Raw genomic sequence first — 16,589 nt, 5'->3', positions numbered from 1 at the left:
TCACCTCAGCCAATCTTGGAAGAATGGTGTTATAATAACGAAATTGCTCACTCCATTCAATTAACGCTGATTAGCGTGTAAGAATACCCCACACAGTCAGAATTGGGGAATTGTAAAGGGCGCAGTTTTGAAGGAGCGCAGTTTAAAGAACGCCACACTACTTGACGGCACTAAACAAAAATATGTGTGAAAGCCGCAGGGAAACAAAACGTGAATTTCAGTATGCATTACAAGTTCGTATGCACTTGTTTTGAATTTATAGCAGTTTCGAGCATTATTGTAATAAAAGTTTGTTTATAACATTACTCAGACTTTAGGGATTAGTCAAAAATAGAGCACGTTATGAATAGCGCAGCGCAACCGTGACGTTATAAAAATGAAGACAAAGGCGAAATTCGGACAAACAAACTTACAAGTTTACTTTCAGCAGATAATTTTCACAGCCGATCGCAGCTGATCTTAGTTTACATGGGTTATTATTGTAACTTTAAGTAAAAATAATAAAATCGGTTCGTATAATCCTCGTAGCAGTTAAACAGAATGCAATGTTTGTCCGAATCTTTAAGCTATTTTTAGAATCAGTGCGCTGTGCTATTGTCTTGAACACAAGTATACAAGCCTCACAATCCCTGGAACCCTCACAACCCTTGCAACCCCTGCAACCCCTGCAACCCTTGCAACCCTTGCAACCCTTGCAACCCTTGCAACCCTTGCAACCCCTGCAACCCTCACAACCCCTGCAACCCTCACAACCCACGCAACCCTTGCAACCCTTGCAACCCTTGCAACCCTTGCAACCCTTGCAACCCTTGCAACCCTCACAACCCTTGCAACCCTCACAACCCTTGCAACCCTCACAACCCTTGCAACCCCTGCAACCCCTGCAACCCTTGCAACCCTTGCAACCCTTGCAACCCTTGCAACCCTTGCAACCCTTGCAACCCCTGCAACCCTCACAACCCCTGCAACCCTCACAACCCTTGCAACCCTTGCAACCCTTTCAACCCTTGCAACCCTCACAAACCCGGTTGCAACCCTTGCAACCCTCACAACCCTTGCAACCCTCACAACCCTTGCAACCCCTGCAACCCCTGCAAACCTTGCAACCCCTGCAACCCTCACAACCCCTGCAACCCTCACAACCCTTGCAACCCTTGCAACCCTTGCAACCCTTGCAACCCTTGCAACCCTTGCAACCCTTGCAACCCTTGCAACCCTCGCAACCCGGTTGCAACCCTTGCAACCCTCGCAACCCTCGCAACCCTTGCAACCCTTGCAACCCTCACAACCCTTGCAACCCTTGCAACCCTTGCAACCCTTGCAACCCTTGCAACCCTCGCAACCCTCACAACCCTCACAAATCCGTTTGCAACCCTTGCAACCCTCACAACCCTTGCAACCCTCACAACCCTTGCAACCCCTGCAACCCCTGCAACCCTTGCAACCCCTGCAACCCCTGCAACCCCTGCAACCCCTGCAACCCCTGCAACCCCTGCAACCCCTGCAACCCCTGCAACCCTCACAACCCCTGCAACCCTCACAACCCTTGAAACCCTTGCAACCCTTGCAACCCTTGCAACCCCTGCAACCCTCACAACCCCTGCAACCCTCACAACCCCTGCAACCCCTGCAACCCCTGCAACCCTCACAACCCCTGCATCCCTCACAACCCCTGCAACCCCTGCAACCCCTGCAACCCGTGCAACCCTCACAACCCCTGCATCCCTTACAACCCTTTCAACCTCTGTCACCCACACCACTCACCCCCCTGTTATATTGAACTGTTACTGTCACAGCCTCACTAACCCTCTTACCATCGCAAACCCAGTTACCCTCAGAACCCCTCTAATGTTTGGCATATGTAAAGAGCTCTCTCAATCGTGTTGTCATTAACGTGGGTTTCGGTGTGGTCATATGTTTCGATTTATTTTAGTGAGAGCCCTTCTTCGGTTGATAGTTCGCTATGAGGATTGCGGGGAATATTGTTGAAGTTAATGTTTGAAATTATTAATTTGCTTGAGGTGACGCTGGTTGTTTTTTTTCTTCGAATCTCTCAGCCAATCACATCACTCGTTCAGACGGTGGTGTATGACTCGCTTCGAATAGGATGCGATCGTTGAAAGAATGGCCAAGGAAAACTCACACCGTGTAAATTTTTCATCGAATTCAATTAAATGGATTGAACCTAACTCTGTGTGAGAGTTTTATTTGTTTGATCATTAGATTTACCGTTCTGAAAGTATTTTTCGAACTCGATGATGTTCGTAAACCTTCGTAAACAGTGTTCTCTGGTCCATACTATTAGACAAAGGAAGCAAAAGTCAAAGAGCAAACGTTAAAGTTGGGACAAATTTGCTGCTTGATGTTGATGAGGAATTCTTCGAGTTTATCCACAGGTGCCATTCCAACCATGGCTCCAAATACTTGCCCATAATAGTGTGGATGACTGTCCAAAAAATACACGTTGTTGTTTTGACCAACGAAACACACGGTCATCCCGTTCGCTATGATCAACGCTGCCAAGTTTCGTTCTCTAACTAGACGTTGTAGATAGAAGGCAAGAGAACTCTGAGGTACTTAAGGATCCACAGAAGTAATAGAAAGATCCAAGGATTCCTCCAATGTCACAGTGACAGGGGCAATTACAGCTGTTAGATGGTGATTTGCTTCAGCTACACTGAAGAATGGATTGCCTAGGGTATGCGTTACGTTGTCATATACCTGGTTCCCTCGAGCAATGGCAGACAACAACAATGATAACCATGTTTGATTCAGATCGGAATTACAAGTCAATTGGAGAGTAGCATAATGTAGTGAGCTAGTGTATTCCTTTGCCATTAACAAGGAGATGAAAGTACAGGCATTAGAACCATTCCTTCCAAACAGAGTTGCTTGAGACAGCTGTGGTGGTAGAAACCAGAATTTGGAGGTACCAAGCGATGATTTAGCAATCTGAATATTAACTGCAACTGGATGATGCACAGACTGGGATGTTTGCTGGGAGCTTGCACTGACATTAATTTGTGGTTGCAAAACTGTAAAGGTGTCTAATTCTTGGTCAATGTAGGATTCCCAAGCTCTTGAAGAATAGTATTCAGGATCTACTGTTTGGTTGATGTGGATACTATCGTCATCACTGCCATCACCATTATCATCATCATCTGAATGGTCTTGGGAAGTTGTGTTTGAACTGGATGTTGGTTTAAGGAGGCTTTCATTAAAGGAAGTTGCTAAGTTATTTATTGTAACATCAAGATTTTTAGTGCAGATGGGACATTTCTTTGCAACCAAGTTGAAACATGTTCTGTGGATGGTGTGGAAACATGGAAGTCTTACAGCATCAGCTGTTGAGTCAGTAACATTGCATTCAGTATAGTCACAGACTTTGGTTGCATCTGGGAATGTTGGGACTTGCAGTGAGTGTAAGCAAATGGGAGAGCCTTTGCGTCGACAGTTGAGTCAAAGGTATGAAGATGATACATGTATTTCTTGTCATTTGTTTTGCCACTGCTATTTTGATTTTGCTGCACCTGAAACCAATACGTTTTGATCAAATGTGTCCCGGTTTAGGATCTCCATTTGGGTGTAAGGTTTCTCTGTAAGGTCTTACGGTCATTCTTGCTATGAGGTTGCGTGACCATAACAACCCACATGTCATAAAATACGTGCAAAAATCTGTACTAGAACTATTTTGGGAAGGCAAAACGTGTGTCAAGCAAAGAAAAATTAATCAGAATCGTTTTGACATACAATAAATACAATAAACTTAACAATACATCGCGACAAGAATACAATTTCAGTTTAATTGTTAAAAGATATTTCTTAAACGCTTTACAATTATTTAAAATATATAACATATAAATACACATAATTATAAAAGTGATAGAGGAATTTTAAAAGAACTTCAATCAAAACTTATAACTTAATTAATGAATCTTAGGAAACTCTGGAAACCTTCCATTTTTGTAACATTTTGAAGTATATCTATTTCTCCTCACTACCATTCTGTGGTAATAGAATAGAAAACTCTTTTTGGGCATTGCGCATAATATTTTCTTAAATCTGGAAGCCCACGTAAATACTTGTTCCGCAACTGGTGTATTCAAATGCGGATATACTTCTTTAAGGTCATCACAGGAATAATTCTTCCTACATGTTGGGTCTTTATGATTTCTTAAATGAAGCCTGTCGATTACCTTCCTAACCTTTAGCCACATATTGTTGTAGGGCGCAGGGAAAGGCAGGGACATTTTTGCTACTCGCATCTTATTTAGGTTACACATATTGTCATATGAAACAATTACGTCTTCCCATTGGGATTCGGGTACTTTTTCAATTCGCTTTATCAGGTAATGTATCGTCAACAGGAATACTTGTCCGGGTCCTTCAGAGCTAAAACGAAAAAAAAAAACGAACGAGATATATAATGGTTATGTTATGCAAGTCTTTACGTTTCAGTTTCTATATGTAATATATGTCATCTCAGCTGCTTGCGTGCTACGGCATTGATCACAGCTTCAATTTGTTTATGTTCTGTGACATTACTTACATATAGATCGGGTTCCATCTATCGATATGCCCTCCACCACGGACAAAATGGAGTAAACCACGGGACCATTTTCTTAACGTTTTTGACGATTCGTCAGTGTCCTTGTTACAATTTATTGCGGATGGTGTATCATCGACGCATTCAACAAGAAGGGAATGATGCATTTTTAGAAACTCATATGTTCCTGCGGGATTCATATAATGGAAATAATACAAGAAATGAATCTAACAGGATGATATCAAACAGGACTTCAGGATACAGTATGAATGAGCGAATGCATGAGTAAACATCGAAATGTAATACCTTGTGCCTCAGCAACAGAAGAGGTTACATTGTCACCACCGCTTAAGCCTGCAGCTGCTGTGTTTACTATTTCTGCATGAGCAACATTTATCTCTGACGCATAATCTGAATCTGTAAAACACAAAATATTATACCGGTTTCGATGGATAGTATTAGTAGTGCTGTTTCAATGTCACTGTATAGTCGTAGAACGTGATATAAAACCATTCTTTACCAGCAATATCGTTTCTATTTGATTTGGGAACTTTGCAGTAATCATGTACAAATTCCCTTAGCCCAGTTGGAATATTTTTACTGATTGCCAGCTTGCAGTGCTCTTCACAGAAAGCAGATTTCTGACTAGCCGGTTCATTTACACATACATCGGGGTAGTTTACAAGAGGCAAACCATTTACAGTTGTCTTTACTGGATACATGCAGTGGGGATGACGTAACTTCCATATGCCATCGAGGGACACAAAGTTCTCACACCCTGCAATTAAATTACCAAAGCCAAAGTTATAATGCCTTATATGTTATGTGTCGATAACAATAACCATAATAAATAATTGTATTCTCTATTTCTTTGATGATATTACATTGTCCATGGATAACAATAAAGAGTATTTATGAATCAAGCACACCGTACGGTAGAAATAGGGCATTTTAACACTACTACGAGTATTGTTTTCCCTTTAGAATGAACCAACAGGTACAAACGAACGAAAAAGAAAACGTGTGAAGGATTCTGAATGCAGTTAATGATGAAGTCGGTCCTATCCAGAAGACGATAAACATACAGACATGCAATTATCATATACCTCTCTCCTTACACATTGGAGAACAATCTTCTTCCGTGTGTACATATACTTCTTTTCTTCTACAGTTTTCCACATAAGAAAGGAAATCTTCCTTTGACTTTTCGGAACCTCCTTTAAAAATCCAATCAATTTGTCTTTCTCTCATTTCGGCTTCCATTTCATTCTGGAAGAATGCGCTAGAGACAATCCGTCTATCCAGACGATGGCCTTACAAAAAAGAAAAGGAAAAAGAAAAAAAAAAGAAAACAATTTGGGTAACAGAACAGGTTAATATTTTCAAGTTTTGGACTTACATGCACACCTATATGTTTGTAGTACTCACAATCATCCTTTGTGGAGAAATGACTCAACAATCGCGGGTGATGAATGCGTGAAACAACTTCGTTGTAGCTTTCCGTAAATCCAACAAAAGAAGTCCATGCATGGTTTCTACAAGCAAATCAAAATAAATCCATATCAATAGCTAGAAAATACTAGTCTACTTTTATGTAGGTAATACTTACACTAGAGATGCCTGGAAGTTACAGAGGAATCTGTCAATATAAGCCTCGTCTGTGGCTTCTACATACTGTCTGGGTTCTTTATAAAATCGGAATCCTGATGCTTTGTTACCGTACATTGCATAACCATAGTTTACATCACAATTTGTGCAACGTAAACACTGTTTCAGAGTCGAAACAGCATATGTTGGTAAGAATACAGTCACCTTACATGGCTTATTGTGGCTCGTGAGAGTCTTACCACAACTCAAACATTCACTAACAGGAGGAAGCAACACTTGTAACTCGTCTTCTGGTATTGCATTAACTAATGGGCACGCATATGTCGAAAGGTCTGCAAAAAGTTCCATGTCGTTCTCAGACACAATACCATCAAGTTGCAAGTTTTCTTTAAGAAGAAATTTTCTGTCAGAAGAATTAAACGTTGTAGGTATTTTTCTTATAGCGTTGGCCAAATGTCCCAAGTCACGGTCTCCGATCTTGGCTTGAAGAATAACTCTTAAGTCGTTCTTGGTGAAATTTCCTTTCAAACTACCCAGTTCAAGAGAACGTAATTGTTCGATCGCCCCACATACGCTTTCCCTCTTCCTCTTTCTTTCTTGAACATTTTTGAAAAAATTGTCTTCAAATGCGGCCATTGCTGCAATAAACGATGTTTATGGAAAGGGTGTCCTCTTTTTTAGCTATTTATAAGGTGATCACACAGGTATGTTGATAGCGTGCACAATTGCGTGACATTTCTGCTCATTCATATCAGTACGATCGCCTGCCTTTTCACTATCGCTATTTTAACATAAATGTTTAAATGAAATTGATAAGCGACTGTCACCAGCTCATTAGCGCTACGTGAACAATATCACTCGAACGATATCACGCATCCATTCTTTCATACTTCCATAGCTTCTGCATCTGGCCTTAAGTGTTTTACTTTTTCTCTAAACATTTATATATATATTTTTTCATGCTCAAAGCATTGAAGGCAATATTAATATTTTAACGTAAATGTTTAAATGAAATTGATAAGCGACTGTCACCAGCTCATTAGCGCTACGTGAACATCACTCGAACGATATCACGCATACATTCTTTCATACTTCCATAGCTTCTGCATCTGGCCTTAAGTGTTTTACTTTTTCTCTAAACATTTATTATTATTATTATTTTTTTTCATGCTCAAAGCATTGAAGGCGATATTAATATTTTGGCAGGGACTTGATTTGGAAGCATTTCTTTGAAACGCTATGCTAGCGTGATCGGCATAGCACAAGGGTGTGTGACATATTGTTTTCAGACTGAACTGTGCTGTTGAACAAACAAAGCCAAACAGTAGCGGCAAAACGCGAAGACCAAGTAACTTCATTAGCTTGGTTATCAACCAAAAATGTTAAGATAACGATGCTAAATTAACACCGATGTAGTAACATCTAGGCCGATCAATATGGGTGCCGGTTTACATATCAGCGATCTATTCACACGCAAAGTATACAAATGAATATTTCATTGACATAAACTTTCCAGGGTAATTTTATTTCCAAGCCTTATAGAAGCTATACAACTGCAGATTCCAAACGCAAGTCAAAGAAAGAATGGTGTTCATATGTACCGTCACAAATATTGAGTGTAGGGTTGTTCTTCTTCAGTCCTTTTATCTGGTGCGGTAAAGCACCGCTATTGCAAATGCACAAGAAAGTTATATTTTTGCATGAAACACTTAAATAAAAATATACATCTTCGTCAACGTCACTCCCTTGTAGACATAAAGTTTTAAGGTTTACAAATCGCATCAATAATTTCAAAATGACAGCATTTGATAGAGGAATAAACGAGGTATCTAGCAGCTCCAGAGAATGACCAAATTCGTCCCATTCCAGTAACTCCAAAAAGAATTCCTCATTCCACATTTCTCCGCAACATCTTAGTTCTCTAATATTTGGCATGTGCCTAATAACTTTTGCAATGTCATTTGATGTGTTCGTCATCCTAAGGTCGAGGACTTGCAACTCTGAACATAGGAGGAGAAACCTCTTGTAGAATGTATCACTGAAATTCGTCAGACAAACACATAGTTTTCTAAGATGTGCAAATTTTCCTCTTTTCCCATTTCTGAGAAAACACTGTCCGGCTAGCGAAAAACAATTGAAGAGATCAAGATAGACTACTGAATGAACTTTCTTCAATATGGTATCCATTTGATCATCTCTCAATTTGTAGCTATTCATACGAGACTGATGGTCTTTAAAAGTTTTTGGTGTTCAACAAGTTCCATAAATTTCTTTGACACTCTTCTTAGGACGAGACGCTGCACAAACGGTACATATTCCAAAATATGAAAAGTAACGGCATGTGGAAGCGCAAACAGATTGAAATGCGCTTCCTCACCCATACCGGCTGCGACATCAATACTACTAAATAAGTTGCATACACTGTAGTTTGTTATAATGTGTAAAAAGGGTGGGGTGAACGGATACTTATTAGCTTATCTCAAATTCACTGAACAGCCGACACAGCACACATATTTCTATGTATATATGTCTCCAAAAAGTGAAAATTTAGGTGCGTGCACTACGATGTATACATTTCTTTATTCCATCATGTTCAATGTTCATTTGATACTCGTGTAAGTTTTTTTTAACCTTCTCCAACTTCGACAGGTCGTTATCACGCATCCTGGGAGGAGGCCTTTAAAAAAATGTTATCTTTGATCTTTCGCTGATGTTATCAAGCATTACGCAAAACGTTACAACCCTTTAAATAAACGCAATCTTTAACGTGCGCCACTATTCGCGTTAGCACGCATACCAGGACAGGCTCGAAGACACGGAATAATCGTTTGCCACTGCATCATAAAGTCATTTTCAGTACAATGTCGGTATACGGTATAGTTGTAGAAGACGGTTGTTATGGCATAAGGAAGGGGACACGGTTTCACCCGCTATCAAACTGTACTTTTCGTCTGGTTAAACCCGTGAAAGCCGGGTCACTGTCAGGATACCTCGCAAAAGCAACCCATAAGGATGGTACTGAGAGGTAAGGTAAACTTTCTTTCGCATTCCCCAACTACAATTTTGCGCAAGTGCGTTTATTCATATCAAATTAAAGCGTTTCCATTAACGTATTTTCTCGTTCACTTTTTAGTGAGTTGGACAGGTGATTTTTTAAAGTTTAAAGATTGTAAAGCGCTGGTTATTGAGATAGGTTTTTACTTGTACGCGAGTACCATACTTACTGCACAAATGTATATGTTGTGAAACATTTAATATAACAGTACTTTCACCTGACTATTATGCCGAGTTCAAATTACGTCAAAACACACCTTTATATTTGTAAGAGCATTCGGATAGGTCATTTCCAATGTTTAATAAAAATTCGCTAAGCCCAATAATGCGCTAACCCCATCCATCGCCAGTAATACTCAGACAGAATAGTAACTCCCTTTTTGCTTGCGATTCCTTTTCAGAGAGTTTTATTATCCTAAGGGTAGCATGCCTAAAACAAAGGTGGAAGATTTTGTTGAAGTACTCAACATTGGAAAAGGAGGCGACTTTTTCCGTCGGTTCTCCATACAAATGTCTAGCAACCAACTAGACGCCTTACTTTCTGAAATGGAGAACGAGATACAATTTCCGGAAAAAATCTTGAAAGCCGTGGCTGTTGTTGGTAAAAACGTTGATTTGAGTGATAAAACAACAATATGGGCACTCAATAGAGACACATTCCTTGATGAAGATGGGAATCTCACGGATCCGGAACAGCATGGGTTTATTTGGATCAGCCACCTCATCCGAGATCCAGGCATGGAGGTGGCTAATCAAGAACGAAGCGCCGACGTTCATCAACCTCTATCTTCTACTTACTTTGATTTGATGTGCCACTTCTTGAAGGGCTCGCTAAGTAAAGCTGTAGAGAATGATGTTCTATTATCTTTAGCTTTTGATGATGTTATAAATGGCTGCCCTTTAAGTGACGTATCACTGGCTGAAATGGAACCGGGGAAAGAATCAAATTTCTTACCGACATTCTTTACAGCTTCGATGAGCCTTATCATGGCTAATTATCAAGTGGTGAGTAGCTACATAGCATTATTCTTTTACTTGCAGTCAAGTCCAATGAATGCATCCAAATTGTGTTATGTTTGAAATTGCGAAATTCGAAGGATCATAGGTCAGCAACAATATCACAACAGATCTTGGAAAGATTGAAAATGTTGGTGCAGTATTTTCTAAAGCAGACATAGGTAGTGGCAATATAGTTTAAGTTGTTTACAAATCATTTTCTTTTCTTTCCATCAGTGGCAAAGTGTGGCTGGTTCTTTCCCCATACCTGCATCAGTTGGAGAACCAGATAGTGGAAAGTCTACAGCGTGCAAAGTGGCACTGGCACTAACAGGTGGCTGGAAACACCATTTCTTTACTGCTGTATCGGAGAAGGTATTCCATTCTAAACTACAGTTTATATGATATGCTTAGCCGAATTCTACTCAAGCAGTCACAGCGACCATCAAAGCGTTTGGCCCCAGCGCGGTTATGAAGGCCAAAACAAACAAACAAACTAACGAACAAACAAACAATTAAGGCTATAACTTTTCTAGTCACTGTGGATATATAAGAGGATCAAATCTATAGCTTTAATAATTACTGATCTTATCAAAATCCATTGTTTTCAGTCTGCATTATCCCAACGAATGCATAGAGGAAAATCAGACATATTTAGTTCATTCATTATTGGCTTTGTTTCTATGATAAGCAAGCTAGAAAGAAAACAATTGGATTTTGATAAGAACAATAATATATTATACTAGATAATTACTTCGGCACGCAGCATTCGTAGGTATAATGCAGGCAGAGATGGGAAAAACACTGAGATATTGTAATCATATAATACTAACTATGTTAAATGTTATGTTCGCGTGTTTTTTTTAATTGTATGTAGTTTATTGACATTCATTCTTCCTATATCCTATTTGAATGCCTTCATTTTGCCCTCAGATGAGTAACAAAGTTGCCTCCCAGACAACTATGGGTTTTCTTTTCGATGACCCCACTAAAGGCCAGGACCTAGGCGATGCTGCCAAAAGATTTTTTAATGAAGGAACTAGTATTAATTGCCATGGTGGATCGAGCCCTCTTTGTTGCCCTTTATTTTCAATTAATCATCATGTGATGGATTGGCTGCTAAAACCAGATCGTGCCAGGTATATTTTTCGTTCTCGCACAATGAATTAAAAACTGTAGATTAGTAAATTAGCAATAAAAGGGATTTTTATCTTTTATTTTTTATTCACTAGGGTGGTTATAATCTGTGTGGGAGTCTAGCTCACAACGTTAGGTCCATTTTAACTCGGAACTCGCTCCTAGTTTTCGTGCTTATAGTGGGAGTATGGCAGAGATAGACTCCCCCTTCCTTCCCAGTTCCCCTCCCGCCCCCTTCCCGCTCCCCCCATCCTAAGAGAGGGCCACTGTACTCAAGTTAAATAAAAAGTTGCATATTTTATTTGTTCTGTGAAATTAGTTACACCCGGTTATACTATTAAAGAAATAAAATTAATTTTGTTTTCTGATAAGGATGCTTGCCAGAGTAATATTTATCCCATTCAAAAAAGAGGTTCGGGATATCGCTGAGGAGAATGAAACCATATGGCATCAGCTGTTCGAGAGACTTTTGGTCTTCATTTCCTCTACTGTTGGAGAAGTTACACGATTTGGACAGTGGTTAACAACCACAGAGGGAAAAGAAATCTTCAATGAGTGCCTTGGAATTGTAATCAAAGGTTTTGGGGAAAACGGCAAAGGCACACGTCTTGCAAAGATGTGGGCATGTGGCTTGTTGGCGGCAAGGAAGGTAATCATGGTCATGAATTATTTCATAGTGGCTTAGAACTATTGTCACTGCAAACTACAAATTTTTCAGATGCAGGAATTAACTACAGCTGTAAACGATGAGGAAATCATTAAATTCTTCATGGAAGAAGTAGCTCCACATGTGCTTCGCTTCCAGCAGCCCTTGCTGCATCAGAATCCTGGCAAATCACCTCATACATCGGCAATAGCCGCTGAGGGAAGAGCAGAGTTCATTTCACGGTTGAGTTCCAAGCTGGTGACAGCTGTGGAAGGTTCATCAAAGGAACAGGTAATTTTGTTGGTAGTTTACAACTGTGACACATGTGCACATGCCTGGGTATCGATTTTTACGTGTTTTTGAAAACATATGTTTCAGGCACAGCAATTTTTAAGAACCGACTGTACTTCTTCCAAGCTGTCAGCTGGCGGTGAACAGGAAGGGGTAATTGCCATCAGAGCAGAGTTTTTCCAAGAAAAGTGCTCGGAAAAGCAGCTTACTCCCATGAAAGCATCCGATTTGCGGACTTCAGTTCAAGCTTTCGGAGTTGGTGAGTAAATAGTATAGCTAACTTATAGTACTAATTGAAATACCATACAATCACAAGATACACCTTAATCACACACAATGTTGCAACCACTAATTAATTAAATTACATCTTTATCAGGTTTAAAAACGACCGAACAACGCTTTTACTCGCCAACGAGTAAAAAGCGAAAACAAAAGAGTTGCGTGATGGTTAAAAGGTCGCTGTTTAAGAGTGAAACATTAAACGCTCTCGATGAAGGTAAAAGAAATTAAATTGTTAACCATTATCGTTTACGTTTTCCGGCCTCATTCCACAACAACGTATGTGTTCAGTTCCGTGGATTATCAGGTCTTGTTCACTAACTACGATTTCTACAACCACCAATTAAAAAAGCTCATTATTGAGAGAGATCCAGAAACATTATAACATACACTCACAATCTTTAAAGACCCATTGCCACTTACCGTGATGCACCGCGGTCACAGATGAATTTCGTGGTCCATGAAATTCAAAGATTCATATATTGAATAATAACTTCATATTAAATCCTTTTCCGACATAGCACTAAGGCACAATAATGATTCTTTTACATTCTTTTAAGAGTTTATTCAAAAGGTTGGAATTATTTTGTCAGTGGTGACACGATTCAAAATGTAAACAAATTGTGATGCATCGCGGTAAGTGGCAATGGGTCTTTAATTCCCTCTCAAACTTTCTATCACGATAAGTATTTACTATTCATTCGAAATTTCAGTTATCATTGACTGAAGGCCATAGAAGGGGCCGTGGTTCTATGATGCTTAAACTATCTATACTTGCTATCATCGATACCATCATCATCATCGTCGTTACTAGATCTTATTTATTGTTATTATTTATCCACATTTGGCAAAAGCTACAGGAATAACAACAGCTGATCATGATGTCGGCGAGGGAAACATTACAATTACTGGCTCAGGTGCGTCATAAAGCCTGCGTGTAAGAACTATCGGGTCATATTTATTCACAGTATTATATATAAAGCACTGCATCAGAAATCCAATTTACATAATTAAACTTTATGGTAAATTGCAATGTAAATATCGAGTTTTGGAATTTAATGGAATTTAATCTAAGTAAATTTCGCATTTGGGGTTTAATATGTTTTAAAGCTCAAGTAAATTTCAGATTTAATTGCATTGTTCTTAATCTTAAATTTGATGGTAAATTTAGAAGTAAATTACAAGTAAATTCAAATTAATTTCTATTGTAATTTCCGGATTTAATAGGATTTAATGTTGATATCCAAACGCAAGTAAACTTAATGTTTACTTAAGTTTAATTATGCTATAAACCAGTGGTAAACGTTCAGATCACAAAAGCCATGAAGTTTTGATTTTTTTTGCAAAAAAAAAAAAGTCTCACATCGATCACAAGCATCACACAATACCCTAAACTGATACCGGACTGATATACAAATGATTTGCTAAATATTAAAAGAACGTTCCCTTGGCGTAATAGCCAGAAGCTGTTCATGTTTATACAGATGAATTGAAGCTATACATTTGCACCGTATGCGTTGAACTGGGATGAAGCTTGCAGGACCATCGATTTCGTATAAGCTTCTGCACCACAGCTCTACAGGATCGCCACAAAGATTTCTCACGTCGTCGTCTAGAGCATGAAACCAACTAACTTTTGCAAATAAATGAGGTTTACAAACACCATTGGCATCAGTTATGTTATGCAGCAAATAATATTGTACTCTTCCTGGTCTCGTTCTTGATCGAAGAGCAATGTTTCCATCATACCCGACCCATGATGCCATTATAAGAGAGGATCTTTCACTCTTAGTAAGCTCGGAGCCAAAATTTTCGCCGGCAAAGGAAAATGACTTGTAACGTGAAAATGCTTTTGGTATTTCAACTTGGGCATTTTTGTCTTGTATTTGCGGATACAACAATTTATATGCGGATTTAATGTTGTCGTGCTCCAGAGAAGTAAACAGTTTTATTTGTCTTGGAGGGCGCAGCAGGTAGATGTCAGTGTCGCACTGCCAATCTTTTGGAATGTTCTCGCACGGCAATGCATATTCCAAAACAAAAAGAACACGTTCTGGATCGATGCTTGTTTCAAAAAGAGATCCTTTTTCTTCTTTTTCTTTTCGAACAATCTTCTCTAAGTCTTTGTAAGAGGAATCTTCACAAGATTGTAGGTGAAATACCTGATTATCTCTTAAGAATTTGCGCATCAACTGAATTTCAATAGATCTTTGATTTGTTGAGTATTTTCCTAAAATGCCATTGTACCTTTCAAAACTGAAGCACCAGAAAGAAAAGACAGGACCATAATCAATGATACACTCTTTCAGATGGCAATGCAAATGCATATTGGGTGTAACAACGTCTACGCCATACAAGGTTTCAATTGTTTTGCAGAACTTTAATAAAAGTCTATCTGCTTCTAATACTTCATTTAAACGAATCACGCGAGAAGAGAGCAGACGTGATGCCTGGACAAATATTCGCCAGCACTCCAAGTGTTTTTTCGGCAAAATTCCTTGTAACGCACTTATGCTAAAAAGGTTTGTCCAGCTTCTCCATTGATCTGCTGTGAAGCCTCCAAAACTTGACGCTATTTTTGAAGGAATGCGACCAATGTCACTTGCTACTTCTGCACTGTCTACCCTCTTCTGGATTTCACGGAGTTTGTCTTCCGTTAATATTCCTTTTTCAATCCAAATTTCAATCATTTTTTTTGCAGTCCCAAGATACAAATTATGCATGGGATCTATGATGCAAAATCTAACTGCAGAGAAGTAAGACAAATTATTTAATACAGAACATCGCGTCCCCAATTCACTTTCAAGGTTTGATAGTTTTTCTTGAGTACAGCAGGTTTTCAATTTTTCACACGCATCCCGATGGATTTTGTCGTTTCTCTCTCCCCAGTTTTCCCTATCGAAACCGGAATAGTCTCTCTTTCCAAAATCCCCACCAAATACTTTAAAGCACTTTGAACAGCCACGCTTTGCTGAGTGGGACAAAAACCCACAAACTTTTCTTGCGGCAGGCAGATCACATGCCACACAAAGCAACGCTGCTTTGAAAGTATGTATTGCTCCATTTAAGAAAGACTTTGACTGAAATCCTAAGTCCCATAATTCTTCTAATTCTTTAACTAATGGGGCAAGAAAAGGATTTATAGATGTACCTCTATTGATAGAAGGTATAATACCCACGAGTATTACGTTCTTGAGCTTGAAGCGCTCTGATCTTGGGAGATTCATGACTGTTAAATATATCACCCCAACAGAATTCGTTCCATGTTTGAAAGGCTGGAAAAAATCAAAGTTTAGCATCAACCCATAGTTGCCAAATTGATTTAGGAAGTTTTTGAAATCCTTCCAGACTTTACCATCTGTGACGTCAGCAAAAACGTCTTCAGGCAGCTTGCGATTTTTCCATTTTTCACAGTCCATTTGAAAAGCACTTGATGACACGCATTTTCGTAGGGAATCGATTACATTTTTATAGCAGTATACTTTACGAGGATAAAAAGACTTCTTTTCCCCTTTCAGCATAACTTCTTTCATTATGTTTTCTCCACATGGACGTCTTCTTGCCGCATGAGGATGACTAGGAAATTTTACATAAGTACACTTAAGGCTTCGTTTCCTTCCTCCAATATCGGTTATTACAGCTTCCTTTAACGTGTACAGTGAATTGCATTTGGGGCATACAGCAAACTTTATGAATTCGTCTCCATCTATCTTAAGAATTTTCCACAATGTATGTATTGAAGAAGGAAATACGGCAGCCAAATTAGCGACAAATGCGCAGTGTTTCCCGAGAATCTTGAAAAGGGCACTTAAAAATTCTAGTAGTAATCTGATAGCGTTATCCGGTATGGCAGATGTTGCTTGCCATACACTTATAAAAAGGCAAATCCATTTCAATAGCCCATGTTCAGCGCATTTTTGTTTTGTATATTGATCTGCTTCTTTCTGATCAGTGTCATTTCTGACTTCTTCTATTTCTTCATCCCATTGTTCGTTTTCGTCATCTAACTCTTCATCGCTCATATGACCGGCT

At 39.2% G+C, this 16,589-nt stretch overlaps 3 protein-coding genes across 3 annotated transcripts; 2 read left to right on the top strand and 1 right to left on the bottom strand.

Moving 5' to 3' along the window:
- Positions 1 to 3,926: 3,926 nt before the first annotated feature.
- On the bottom strand, positions 3,927 to 6,620 carry LOC148910169 (uncharacterized). Its single transcript, XM_089031892.1, has 5 exons — positions 5,653 to 6,620; positions 5,067 to 5,324; positions 4,853 to 4,963; positions 4,550 to 4,733; positions 3,927 to 4,392 (listed from the first exon to the last, which is right to left on the bottom strand). Exons 1-5 carry the CDS (start codon positions 5,807 to 5,809, stop codon positions 3,927 to 3,929), a joined length of 1,176 nt encoding a protein of 391 aa, XP_088888018.1. The 5' UTR covers positions 5,810 to 6,620.
- Positions 6,621 to 9,015: 2,395 nt separating this feature from the next.
- Positions 9,016 to 12,026, top strand: LOC148910168 (uncharacterized). Its single transcript, XM_089031987.1, has 5 exons — positions 9,016 to 9,179; positions 9,610 to 10,213; positions 10,442 to 10,579; positions 11,138 to 11,343; positions 11,714 to 12,026. The coding sequence occupies exons 1-5, from the start codon at positions 9,016 to 9,018 to the stop codon at positions 12,024 to 12,026; spliced, it is 1,425 nt and encodes a 474-aa protein (XP_088888113.1).
- A 24-nt stretch (positions 12,027 to 12,050) lies between these two features.
- On the top strand, positions 12,051 to 13,485 carry LOC116289995 (uncharacterized). Its single transcript, XM_031696960.2, has 4 exons — positions 12,051 to 12,278; positions 12,366 to 12,537; positions 12,655 to 12,774; positions 13,412 to 13,485. Exons 1-4 carry the CDS (start codon positions 12,060 to 12,062, stop codon positions 13,483 to 13,485), a joined length of 585 nt encoding a protein of 194 aa, XP_031552820.2. The 5' UTR covers positions 12,051 to 12,059.
- Positions 13,486 to 16,589: the final 3,104 nt, after the last annotated feature.

This window comes from Actinia tenebrosa, unplaced genomic scaffold, assembly GCF_029948245.1.
Source record: "Actinia tenebrosa isolate PJP-AT-01 unplaced genomic scaffold, QUT_ActTen_1.0 PGA_scaffold17__23_contigs__length_9995812, whole genome shotgun sequence".
NCBI classification, from domain to species: Eukaryota; Metazoa; Cnidaria; class Anthozoa; order Actiniaria; family Actiniidae; genus Actinia; species Actinia tenebrosa.
Note: the sequence above shows the minus strand (reverse complement) of the source record. Positions and strands in the feature narration are given on the sequence as shown.